General features: G+C 35.1%; 1 protein-coding gene and 1 pseudogene across 1 annotated transcript; one reads left to right on the top strand and one right to left on the bottom strand.

Annotated features, from left to right (window-relative positions):
- The first annotated feature begins 2,766 nt into the window (after window positions 1–2,766).
- On the top strand, window positions 2,767–6,391 carry LOC142552610 (HIPL1 protein-like; annotated as a pseudogene).
- A 172-nt stretch (window positions 6,392–6,563) lies between these two features.
- On the bottom strand, window positions 6,564–10,336 carry LOC142552607 (hydroxyproline O-galactosyltransferase GALT6-like). Its single transcript, XM_075662314.1, has 7 exons — window positions 9,110–10,336; window positions 8,383–8,615; window positions 8,015–8,305; window positions 7,790–7,918; window positions 7,530–7,703; window positions 7,100–7,207; window positions 6,564–7,011 (listed from the first exon to the last, which is right to left on the bottom strand). Exons 1-7 carry the CDS (start codon window positions 9,951–9,953, stop codon window positions 6,802–6,804), a joined length of 1,989 nt encoding a protein of 662 aa, XP_075518429.1. The 5' UTR covers window positions 9,954–10,336; the 3' UTR covers window positions 6,564–6,801.
- Between the last annotated feature and the right edge of the window lie 3,927 nt (window positions 10,337–14,263).

Genomic DNA, 14,263 nt, shown 5'->3' with positions numbered 1-14,263 from the left:
GGTCACACCTTTGAAGTTCCAAGGTAGAATTTCTTTGAAATCCTCTCCAACTAAAACTCAAATTTGTATTCCGTTTTATGAGAAAAATATGTGTTTATATTCTCTCATCCAAAGCGAATCTTTGTTTACACGTATGTTTCACGTGGAATGGAGCAGGTATTATTTGAAATAATCTCTATATTTGAGTAATTAATTAATCGAAATATGATTACAAAAATTAAATATTAAGTCTAATTTCACCCCATAAAGACTTATAAATTTAATACAAATAATGAATAATAAAAAATGTCAAGTTAATATATGTTTTTGAAATGCTTGTAATTCAATTCAGTACACTGTCACTTTATTATAACTGAATATTTTATCTTATAACTTCATTATTCCTACATCAATTTTTTTTTTTTATTTCTTGTTTCATATAATATCTTGATTTTTCATAGTTTTTACAAGGATGTCATTAAAATTAATTATAATATAAATGTAAAAAAATGTTATTTATTCATATTATTTTGAAATTTATTATTTTAGTCATCAATATTTTCCACGATATCATTAATAAAAAAACGTTAACTCAAGTATAACCAATATACTCTATTTAGTCATATTTCTATCTTGTATTTATTTTCAGTTCCATACACATTTACCTAATTAATTTTAAGAAATTTGTTGAATTTACATAATTTGATATGGTATGATTCAACATGAATTTTATTTATCCAAGAAAGTCAAGGATCGAGAAATCCATAGATTTAAAATTTATCAATCAACCTAATGGCTTCAAACCCAAAAGACAGAAGACCAAAAAACGTTGGAACAAAATATCTGCAACAGAAGAAACATATCTGAAACACCTAATTGAAACGAAGTTCGATCATCAGAAAAATAAGATATCGTTCAATATAGTTTGATGATATTACCCGGCCCTCATGATAGTTCCAATGTCAACTACTTCGCTAATTTTTTTTTAATACCCCACATATTGGGTTAATGATGATAATTGGATTTGTAATGTGTGCAAAACCCTTAGCATCTCATTAATACAAAAATAGAAGGCGTAAGTTGATGGGATAAGCAAACCGCCACGTTCCAACAAGTAAAAGAGAAAATTTATATTCATCTACCTTGATTGAATCTACACTTTAACGCTTTGAGTTATTTATTTTCATTATTTATATTTAGTGGAAATAATAACGATGTATATTTAATGTAGATGAGTATAAATTTATTGATTTACATAATTTTTCGAAAACATATAATTATAAATAATTTTTTATATATTACTGTTTCTCTAAGGTACATAGAAAGTTGATTTTATAATGATTTATTAAAAATGATTATTATTTACTTGTTAGATTGAATTATACATAAAAAAAAATATTAAAGAAGATGTTATCTTAAATATTTACTTTAAATTTTTTTATTTTAATCATATGTCTGCATCTAGTTTTTCATTTACAAGATAATATTTAAAAATCATATAAAATATAACGATGTATTGCTAGATATTAGCATTTATTCTAATCTTTTTCGTGATGCTAGAATTTATTAAATCATTATTAGGAATCATATATTCAATATTTCAAAGATGAACAAAAGTTAGAGGACATCAGAAGTATTTCCGACGTAATACCTCCGATATTTAATTCAGTACTAAGAGAAAACTCAAGCATTTCATAAGAGTAGTGCTAGTTATAGCAATGAGTGAATGTATAGAACCGCGTAAGATATATGATATTTATAAAGTTTGAATGAGCTAAATACATTGTAGGAGATGAATTCATAGTGAGACAAGCTCTCAAAATACTAAATTCGTGGTGAGATTTTTTTTTGATATGATCTTGTCTTTAGCAAATTATAAATTTGAAATGTATTGTGATATCATTAGAGTTTTTACTTTACATGATTATTTTTTACTTTATAAGAGTTTAACCAGGTATTTTGCATAGTAGGACTGTGTATACCATCATAGTCACTTAAATATATGACAATTATGTTTTGTGGATTTAAATATTTGAATTTAATGCTAGAATTTGTGTAAACTATTAATTACTTCATAAAAGAAACAATTGTCTAGGAAATGTAAATATTTCACACAAAAAATATTATACAATAAAAATTAATGATATTAATAACGATAAAAAATGCTTAAGCATGTCAAAATTATAACTTTCCATAAATTGTTTTTAAAATAAATATTTGATCAAGCATACTCATTTATGAATAAATTCATAAATTTAAAAGTCAACTTGTAGAAAATTTAAAATATGCTTAATACAAAAAATAAAAAAATTAAAAAATCAATATTTTGAAAAATAAATATTATATGATGAAACTATGATATCAATATACAATTAAAAAAATCAGACATACAATATAAAAAATGTAGCCAATATTTCTTAATTCTATAAAAAATGAATTTTTTTAAAAAAACTCGGATCAACTCGGGTTGACCCATACCCGTCCCAACCAATTAATTTTTCGGGTTTGATTTTTGGTCCAACTCGATTTGACCCGAAACAAAAAACCCACCTCAAGTCTAACCTGATTTTTTCTCGATTTTTACAGCCACCCTAACGATTCTTCCAAAAGTGCTATTCATGAGCATAATAATGAGAGGTGAGAGAAAGCATGACATGTAATGTCTAAAGCCAAGACTAGGTTTTCTTGTGTAGTATAGTTGAGCTCGGGCATGGATTTTTTTAGGCTACATTCGATACCCTTTTTGGTAATCATATACTCCAAGAACTTGCCAATCTGAACCCCAAAAAATGTACTATCTTGGATTCAACTTTAGTATATAATCTTGAAGAATAGAAGAAGTCTCTTCTAGATCACTAATCAGCTTATCTGCCACCTTTGCTTTCACTACGAAATTGTTCATATATACTTCTACATTCTGACTGATTTGATTTTTGAGTACTTTGTATATGAGCCTTTATTAGTGGACCCAACATTTTTTAGGCCAAAGAGCATGACGACATAGAAGAATATCCCATCCGAGGTGACGAACCTCACCATATCTTTGTCCTGCTTGGCCAAAGGTATATGACGGTACCCTTAGTAAGCTTCCAGAAAGCATAAGAGCTCATGTCCGACAATTGAATCAACTAACTGGTCGATTTGAAGAAGTGAGTAAACAATCTTTAGGACAAGCTTGTTGAGGTCCTGAAAATCCACACGTCCTACATTTCCCCGAGAATTTGCGGCACGAGAACAACATTAGATAACCATCTCGGGAACTGTACCTCTTGGATGTGTGTGACTTTCAATTATTCTTACTTGTTCACATATAACTGCGTCTTTTCCTAGCCCAAAAATGCCTCTTCTTCTGGACCACTGGTCGACAACCGCTTGATATGTTCAGTTTGTGTTCCATAACTTCTATTCGAACCTTTATTAGATCAGATGTGGACCATAAGAAAGTGTCTTTGTTCTTCTTCAAGAACTCAAGCGGCCAAACCTTTAACTGACTCAACCAAGGTTTTGGTGATCTTGACAGTATCGGTTTCGAGAGATATGACAACCATTGTTTGGTAATTTATACCTGAAACGATGACGATCATGATGATAATATAATATATAAAATGTGGAATAAAATAATCAACAAGGACACAAAGATTTACATAGTTCACCCAAGATAGGTTATGTTCACGGAAGTACTGTAGATCTTTATTGGAAGAAATATTACAAGTATAAACACTCAATCTCTCACAATCTCAACCCCTATTATAACCGAGAAAATATTTTTTCTAACTCATAGAATAGAACAAAAAAAATATTTCTTTACTTTTACTCTCTTTATTTTAAGATGCTTAAAATAGCTTCTCTTAACCCTTTTTTGACAATATGCATGCTTCTACTAGCTGCCACATTCGAACAGTATAAAAAAACACTTTAGTCAACCTACCTAACACGTTTCACAATATTCTTCGGTGGTAACTTGGGCTGCCTCCCCAATCAAATTCAAGTGGTCATGCTCTTTCTGTGCGAGCTGATCCCGGTGCTCAGTTTTAACTGCATATTGTTCTACTCAGGACTTCTTAAACATAACACTTCCGAGCTACTTTCCGATCATCCCTAATTTCCCGTATGTTCTTCCCACAAGAAACTTCATCTTTTGGTAAAGTGCGGAAGCTACATGACTGAAATGAACAAGACAAGAAAAGAAAATACACCAACAAACAACTAGTAACGACCAATTAAAACTAAGTGAACAAATCAGTTAGAGAATAACCTGCAAATCAAACCATTAACACCAACTGGCCGTGTACGTCGCATTCTAACGACCAAGAAGAACACACGAAGAAGATAAATAAAATAAATTATTGACGACAACAAAAACAAATGGAAAGGAAAAGGAAAAAGTTCGACCTCTTAAGGCAGCAAGAAATCGTTTTTTCAGTCATGATTGTAATATGAGAAGCCAATGCAATAACTTAGAGTCTTGCATCTAGGAATCATTTAAATAATTTAATAGTCAATTTATTGGATATTGGGTCAAATCATTTGAGCAGTGAATGCATGCAGGACAACAATGATTAAAAGAAATCCAAATGCATGCATTCAACTATACGTTGATTAATTAATGCATTGTGTACGTACAGTCAATACGCAGATCATTTTAGTTTAAACTATATATATATATACATATCTTTATTTTTTATCCAATATTTCCACCAGAAAATAATAATAATAATAATAATATTAATAACAATAGATATTGAAGATAAAGCTAGCAATTTGCCTTTAAAATTATACTCGTGGAAGATTCTGATCCCACCAAAATCATAATTTCTATGAAAGAGTCGGAAAATGAATAATAGCTTTTGCTCATCTGTATGGGAATCTTGCCTAAATGTACTGATTTGCAGCTCTCCATTTGCTCCTGCATTGCAATTACTAAGGTTGAAGTGCCCCAAAACACCACCGTTTCGAAAATAACGGACTTCTGGCCGTCAAAAACCGAATTCTGCAATAACCTCGGAGGTGCCTCTACTGGTACTCTTTCTGCTTTAATGGCAAACCTGTTACCCTAAACGAAAATGCAACGGCTCCTGAACCAAAAGGCATCTGCCTTGAGAAAGTTAGCGATGGATCTTATATTAACATGGTGGCTCATCCAGATGGACCCAACCGTGCCTTTTTCTCCAGCCTAGCAGGCAAGATTTGGCTGGCTTCGATTCCAGATCAAGATCCAGGAAACATACTAGGACTCGATGAATCTATTCGATTTAGCGGATCAAGTTTACCTTGACACGACATTTGGCATGATGGGAATGGCGTTTCATCAAAGTTTTACACATAATGGCAGGTTTTTGGCTTCATTTAACTGTGATAGAGAGATGTCTTCAGGATGTGGTGGGAGGTGCTCTTGTAAGTCAGAGATAGAGTGTGACCCTTCGCAGTTGGATTCCATCGAAACAGGGTCCCATTGCAAGTATCACGCAGTTGTTGCTGACTGCTGAGTCCTCTGCCAGTTTAACTACTTCAAGCCCATCAATGGTGGGTGTGTTATTTGCGCTTTAGTTATTACGTCCTTACATCGAGATCAGCTCCACAACAAATATTGAGGTGATTTAAATTTGCGGGATTATTCCACCTTATAGATTAGTTTTTTGGCTTAGATACTCGTATGGTCTAACATCAGTAGTTTCACCAATAATCAAAGCATCGGGAGCGTCTCTCCCACCCAAAAGGCCAATATTTTGTATTTGGGCCCTTATCTAGAACTTATGGTCTCATTGTAATCCATCAGAAGAGCTTTTATCAAATGAAGCTTACTTGAGTTCAGGCGGAAAAGGCAATACCACAAGAAGTAAGAAGAGTATTTACAATCGGGTAGCCTTCCACATCAAATCACGGTGGCCAAATTCTTTTTGGTCCAGCAGATGGATACCTCTACATAATAATGGGAGACGGGGAAGCAAAGGCGATCCCTATAATTTCGCACAGAATAAGAAATCTGTACTTGGAAAATCATTAGAGTTGATATAGACACCATACCTAATGAGTCTTGACAATAGAAAAACCCATTCTATTCATACTTTGCAGCATCTGTTTATGCATAATCGTCTTCTATGATTACTGATTTCAACCATTTTCAGGTGAAGAGGAGATAACTTGTGGGGAAAATATTCTGTCCCACAAGATAATCCTTCTTCCGAAGATCCAGAAATGGCACCAGAAATCTGGGCCTACGGTCTCAGGAATCCATGGCGTTGCAGCTTTGATTCAGAAAGGCCTTCTTACTTCCTTTGTGCAGATATTGGCCATCATTTCAAGCTTTACTTCTAAGATTTTTATCTTCTTCTGCATTGTTCTGATTTGCTGATTAAGCAAATACAATAATCCACAGACCACAAATTATGCACAGATATTAAACTTGCGGCAAGCTATATTTTTCAACTCGCCCCATGAGACGTTTGAACTTTGATTGTCAAAAATTATTTGGCCCCTTGACCACCAGCTTCAAGTGAAGGCTAGGTAAAAGAGGATTTTGTTACAGAAGAAAACAATGTTAATACGTTAACTATAATCTACGAACGTTATAAATTCAAACGCTATGGAAAAACTGAGATTTGTTTCTACACAGTATTATGAGGAAGACGTATTTTTAGCATTTGTGAACCATTAGAACTACAAAAATTTGGGGCTCCAAAGAAACTGGAACAAGACGTGAATGAAAGAAAATAGAAGTAAACCAGAAATGCCCCAGAGAATCATACCAGCTGGCTCAAACAATTTACAAGCTACCAAAAATATCTCCAGTTGGTGATTCAAATGTTGAATCTTTTTATACTGTCATCTCATGTTGCAGCACAAGGGTTTTCCTTGAATTTGCAATTTTTCCCACAGGCAAGTCATCTGTTTCGGAGACTGATAATGTGCAGTATGATAATCTTCAATGCATCCAAACTGACAGAACTTTAAGCTATGCACATATTTCACGGGTTTCGAGTCATTAAACTGCTCTACCCACATTCCCATGCTAACATCTTCCATCTTGAATAACTGCTTCATGGTTTTAAAAGGAAAAAAATCATCAAACAAGGGCTTGTTTTCACCAGCAAAAACAACATACCTAGGCGGAATGACTCACTCTTAATTTATGCAACTCAAACTCAGTAATGACATGATGTGCTACATCAGATGACACGATATAACCAGGTCCATTTGCATATGGTGGATAGAATTCTTCTGGCCATTCCTGAAGGTCCCCAAGAAGATGATACAAGTGACCATAATGACAGCATAATATGTTTTCAATAAAGAAAAAAAATCTTAATTCTTAAGGGCAAAAAACATTTATGTCATGCAATTTCATTGTTCTCTTTTTTTTTTCTTGTTTTCTCATTCCCCTTGTCACAAATAGATATGAGGTGAAGTTAAAGAACTTTTGCAAGATGCATATTCAAAATTAAGTGCTCCGACATAACCATTTTCTAATGATTACTAGAAAATCTACAAGATTTGAAAATCAAGCAGACATTCCGAAGAAATATAACAGGAAAGAAAATATAAAATCATACCTCATATGTTACAGCCCATTTACCATGTCGAAGAGGCTTGTGATAGTAGTTAATATTTCCAATATAGAAACTTTTAAAGGGTTGAATTTTTTTCATTTCCATCATCACAGAATCTATCCTTACAAATGTATCATCATCACATTTCATGATGTACTTAGCAGCCACTGTGCGAACCTACCACAAAAAAGATACATGAATACTAAAGGGAATATAACAGAAAGCAAAGGGATGAAATCTTGAATTTCGCTAAGGTGACTCACCCCATACTCACAAATTGCAACAGTCTTTAGTACAACAAGATCATAATTATCCATGTAAGGCACGATGACAATGTCGCCGAAGAACTCCGCCTCTTTCATGAGCTCCACATTCACTTCCTTTCTAGCATGCTACCAAGATGTGAATTCAAGAAATATAGACATCAAACATGTGGCATTTGTATGTGATGGAGTCTCAACTGATATTCCTATTTATAATGGACTTACCATTGCTACAAAAAATCGAGCCAGGACATCCGAAGATTTGACTGATTTATGCTGCATCCATGATTTTCTGACTGCCATCCGTTCTGCAAAATGATTGCCAGCAGAGAGGATACCAATAAAGAAATCCACTGGTTGAGCTGGAAGTCCCGGGGCTCTCCATTCCTTGGATAGCTCGAGATATCTCTGTGGAGCAGTATTTGGATGTGAAGTGGGCAAAGAAGCTGCAAATATGGTATGGACATCAACATCCCCACTCAAAAAGAGGCCTGTGGCATCCTCGAGAGTAAAACCCTGTCAAAATCGATCGACGCCTCAGCTGCCTAGCACAACTTCTTGATACAATAAATAATCACTGCAAAGTTTCTTACAGGCCGATATGAAAAGGATGAAATATGTCTTCCATCTACATTTATATGAAAGCCTTCAAGCCCAGCACTGAGCGTAAGGACAAACAACTTGTTCTCAGCAAAAGGAAAGGGCCAATCAACCGCAACCTTCTTTGTCCTCCCAATCAGCCTGTTCAACCACCACGAGCCCTTTGATTCTTCAGATCCACTGTCATCATTACGAATCCATTTTTCGCATTTTACCTGTCCATCAACTATATACAGTCTACATGTCAATTGATGCACAAATTATGCACCACGTGATTATAAAGAGTTATGAAGGCAGGTTTAAACTTCTTAATAACCAACCACAAAGAAAACAATAATGATAATCCCACACACACGCGCACAAATGCGAACCACCTAATGTAGTGCGCGAATTACCTCTAGATTGCCAAATCATATTCAACTTACCATGGACTAACCACGACCTGTACTCTTATAGTATTTGATGGAATATCATTATAAATTCTTACTGATAATAATTCAAAATCATCCCACATGTATACCTTCGGTTCCTAAACACAGATTCTAGACAGAATCAAGAAATGAATATCATAATCCAACGGTATCAACAACTATCCAAAAAGAAAAGAAAAAAAAGGAATCCAAGCAAAAATAAACAATTCGATCATAAGAAATATATAAACACCTGAATTTGGTTATATGCCTTTCTATAGAAATAAAGCGATATTAAATACTCCCTCACCAGTTTCCTCATCAGCCCTGGACTTCCACCCTTCACACCGTTGAGCAGAACCCCACTGCATTCTATAGCATGTGTTCTGCTCTATCACCGGATGCCTGCTCCAGTCTCCCTTAAGCCTCGGATTAAAATGCAATATCCTTGGTGGATCCTCACCATCCACAGCGCTCAATCCCTGCAACTCCATGATAAACTGTGATACCATCGTGCTCTCTCTACTCTCCGTCACCATTGCAATCTTGGAATCGTTAACCATTTGAGCCCACAGAGGTCTCCCCACCACCGTAACATGGGATCCCAACGACAACCCACAAGGTATCACCATCAATTTCCCTTTCTTCACAAAATTATCACCAGACAACAATGCCGAATTCGGGCAAGGCTCTGCATCTTGCTTTAGCGCGGGGTTCTCTGCCTCTGACGGGAACTTTCCAGATTCCAAATCCTTCAAAACTTTCTTTCCCAACACAAACGCGTCCCTCGCTATTCTATGCAACTGCGAGAATTCATCTTTAGTAATACCATCATACACATTATCATCGAAAATAAGGCCTGAAATCTTCCTAAAATCGCCCATTTTGCGCTCCGGCACAAAAAAAACTCGACTTTCCGTATCTTGTCTTGAAAACTGATTATCATTTTGGGTTCGGGAGATAGGATTGGAGACGAAGGTTACAGAGGGCTCTCCCTCTGGGGATTCTAATCCCAACCCAGTTTTTAAAACCATAGGAATCTCAAAGCTAACCAGGATTAGATACATAGCCAGCAAACCCATCATGACTTGAATCGGCCGGAGACGACTTAGGGTGATGAGCGAGTCGAACTTTGCTCGCTTAACGGTACCCATTTCAAAAGGAACAAGGAAAAAAAATCAAAACAATCAAAAGCTGGCTTCCAAACCAAAATTTGTTGTGGGTCTTCACTTTCTAAGAAGAACGCGACAACGAAAAGCAAATCAAGGGCTTCTTTTCCAGATATTAATCGTTCAAAAGAAAATATCGAAACTGAGCTCGCAACAGTACCAAGATCAAGGATATACACAAGATATGAATGGAGACAGAGAGCCTATGTGCATCGATTTAGAGAGTGGAAATTGATCAGTGATGGTGAGATGGCATTAAAGACGAAAACTTTTTTGGAGGGGCAACATATCAGATTGGGGAAGCGGTTAGAAGCAGTTCTTGAAACGACGAGACGACAGCGTGTGCATTAAAAATTTATTTATGTTTGGGGATGCTCAAATCAATTTCTATTTAAGGTAAATATAGAAAGATGAGAAAATGTGTTTCTCAAAAATGTTTCAATATCAAATGAATCACTCTCAGAATAATGGAAAATAAAAGACTACTTTTCGATTGAACATAGTAAATTCATTGATTAAACAATTATACGATTCAACCGCAATAGACTGATAATTCATGTAACAAGCTATCATTTCCTCCTGCCGAGCAAGAGATTTCATCGGCAAAGACATGCACATGATTAAACTAACCCTTTTTGAGTTTAGGCATGCAATCTCAATTCTAACAACAGTTTCAAACTTAACTTTGAGATGTGCATTATTAAGTTTACAGCTAAAAATAACATGTTCTATTTCACCGGCCAAGCTTCAACACATCAACAGAAGAACCATGGAAAGTAGTAGGGGGGCAGAGATGAAAACTACAGTTAACAGTCCAATCCCTAGCTTCCTCGCATGCCCCCATTTTTTTTGGCAATTTGTCGAGGTATCATATATGCGATGATAAATCATCATAACATCTTCCCCTACAAGACACGGAATATTGGAAAGAGAGAGAATGCATGAAAAGTGTGCACAGCAATCAATCTCGTCCAACCTATTCAATGGAGAACGGGAGACTCACGCAAAGATAGATACAAAACCAAATACATAAATGCGTCTTGGAAAAAGAAAACTTAATTAATCTATAGATTGCAAAATATGGCGGAGAATGCTAAATTTGGTATGCATCTCTAATGAGCTGCCCCGGTCCCATTCAGCATGCATGTCGCAAGCATACAAAGGCAATTCAACAATATAGTTCATCCGGCATTGATTAATGCCTAGAACGTTAATTGCAACAAATTTCTTAACAAAAAAAAATCAATAATGTCGTGTAGTGCATGGGATCCATCCAAGAATTGATTATTAATCCATGTTTTTCGATCAAGGACTCTCAGTAGTGCAATTTCCCGGCCCTCCCTTGAGAGTAGTTTCATCCAAGAATTGCATCTCAACCCAACCACAAACCACGTATACATGCGATCTTTCTTCATACCACGCGGCCAACCCCTCGCGCAATATTCCATCATACTTGAGTTTAAAATTCAATGGCTTATGAAGTTTTTGGGACTCCAGAAACGCTGTTGGAACGAACGAGGCAGGGACCGATACTGTCGTCCTGTTTATGCTCACATTGAACATAATATTACTCCCAATCTCGAGAAAGAAGTCTCCTGTTCTCGTAACCCACAATAACTCATGATCGAGGAATATAGAAAGCACTGAGTTTTCATGATAAATACTTCTCTCGCCATTGTTTGTTATGTTGAACGCAACATCACATTTCCCCGTCACTTGTGAAGCCGACACCTGGAACTCCGAAATCGTCAATGAATCTAGAGAAAATTCATGATCAAACCTATCGTCTAATCGGAGTTGAGTGTTCATATAAGGGAAGAAGGCGATGACAAGGAGTAGTACAGAAATGGAGATGAAAGCCGATACAAAGATACGGTCCCAATCGATATTTTGACATGTAGAACCTAGTACTTGGTGTAGGTCAAAGTAATGTTGACGAATTTCAGACATGAAGTCGAATGGATCGTCTCGGGTTCCAGGGTCTTCTACCTCCAACGTCGTCAGCCTGTTGTATCCTTGTGTCGTCCCCATGGGGCGTGGAGGAGGATGGTTGTAGTCAGCCATTGAGGGGGAAAGGCTATTCTTTTATATTTTGATTGATAAATCAAGGATGGAAGAAGAACATGATTTGATGCGAAGGGTAAATGAAAGGGATATGTTTGTTGGAAATTTTTTGGAGATGGATCATCCATTTGTCTATATTTTGTCATCCACCTCTCTTTGTGCATTCCTTTATTTAGCAACTTGTGTTCATGATTTTACTTGTAATTTTATAATTTAATAATCAATTGGATCTAAAATAATAATAATCGTAGGTCAACACATGGACATTAATCTCACAGTTTGTTTCTCTCTTCTACATCCACACACAAAAGACTCTTTTTTGTGTGTCATGCCTAGATTTAGGGCAAGCAGGAATGGAGCCATCGAATCAAGATCTATGGTGATCTGGTCGCTCTATTGATTTCATATTCCAGATAATTCTTATTTTGAATTCAAACAGGAGAGTAGAGTTTGGATTCTTTCTCCGAAAATGCCGGGTCATGACCGTGGGGATTTGGATGCGTGCAAGCCCGCGCTATCGGAGCAGGAGGTCAAGGCCCTGTGCGATCAAACGCGAGCCAGCCATTTTAATAGAGGAAGAGGAATGGCGGAAATGCTCCCCATACGAATTACTGGGAAACTACGTTGGTGAGTTTTGCTCTAGTTTTTGGTCTGAACTGAGGATTATCATGTTTTAGCTAGCGCATAGGTGCTCATTGTTGATGGAGTTGCTTTACTCTCTTATCATATTTTGTAAGGTGCTTTGGACATGAGAATGTTGATTTGTTTAGATATATGTACGAACTAGTCATGGATATTTACTTGTAATATCCCTTTTTTGAAGATTCCTATTTTGGAAGCAAAACTACGCATGTTTAACTCATCGGTTAATTTGGATCAATTCCGGTCCGATATAACTTAATCGGACCCGAAACTATGTTCAAGTTGGTCATTGGTTTAAACTGATTCGGTTTTTTGTTCTGAACCGGTTCCGGGTCGGATCCTGCTTGATACCCGACCCGAACCGGAACCCAATAATTTATATTTTTTTCAGAAAAAAGCCTTGGTAAACGGCTATTTTGATATTCAGTAGACGTTGCCACATTAATAATTTGCAATTTGGAATATATATTTTTTAAACCTCACTTTTTTATTATAAATACAAGATCATTTTGTTTATATTTCACATATCAATTTTCTATTAACTCTATATTTCTATACAATCAATTTTTCTCTTTATTATTATTTCTCAAAATATATTCAATAATTCTGTTATAATCTTATATATACTCAATATTCTATTTATTATTGTTTAATTACTATTTAGCAATTTACTAATATAAATAATTCTAGTTTCAATGACATCATTTTTCAAACCGTGGTGGTAGTTGACGTTAATACATTTTCGATTTTGATGAACATTTTGGCTACATCCCCGAATTTGATGAAGTCGAACATTGTCCCGATGAGGAATAAGACATGGAACTCTCCACAAAGATACAGAGACACCATCGTCAACCCAAGCAAGCAACACAATGACAACGAGCATGACGACATACCGAACAAAGAGAAGAAAAGTTTGGAATCATTTCGACATTGAACAACAAGTTACGAACAACTCTTTTGTCATATGTAAAATTTGCAAAACTTTACAAAACGGGTGGTGGTTCCGGTGTTGAAAAATATTTAGTCAAGGTACATAAACTTGACCCTGATTCGCTACAACTATTCTGTAAGGAACCTACCCAACAACAAATTATCCATTCAAGTGGTAAATCTTTCATACTTACAAAAAAAAAATCTCGAAAAGTCATCGTTAAATTTGTTACAAATATTGTCAATCTTTTATAATATAATATAATTGAAAAAAAAACTTTTATAATAGTTGAAAAAGAAGATTTTATTGAATTTACTAGCATTATTCAACCTGATTTTCACAATATTTCTAGACATACACTTAAGAAATATTATTTTGATATATATAAAGAAACACTAAAATCACATCTTTCAAATATTTTGTAGAGTTAATTTGACAGCTGATATTTGGAATAATTTGAAATATGAATATTATTTTGTTTTTACATGTCATTGAATTGATGAAACTTGGACTACACAAAAAAGAATTTTAGCGCTAGATCATTTAGAATCGTCACGCAATGCATACACTATAACTAGATATGTTTTAAATGTTAAGATTTATAGCATATAAAATAAAATAATGTTGATCACATTAGATAATGTGATTGACAATA

Source organism: Primulina tabacum, chromosome 8 (genome assembly GCF_025594145.1).
Source record: "Primulina tabacum isolate GXHZ01 chromosome 8, ASM2559414v2, whole genome shotgun sequence".
Taxonomy (NCBI): domain Eukaryota; kingdom Viridiplantae; phylum Streptophyta; class Magnoliopsida; order Lamiales; family Gesneriaceae; genus Primulina; species Primulina tabacum.
Note: the sequence above shows the minus strand (reverse complement) of the source record. Positions and strands in the feature narration are given on the sequence as shown.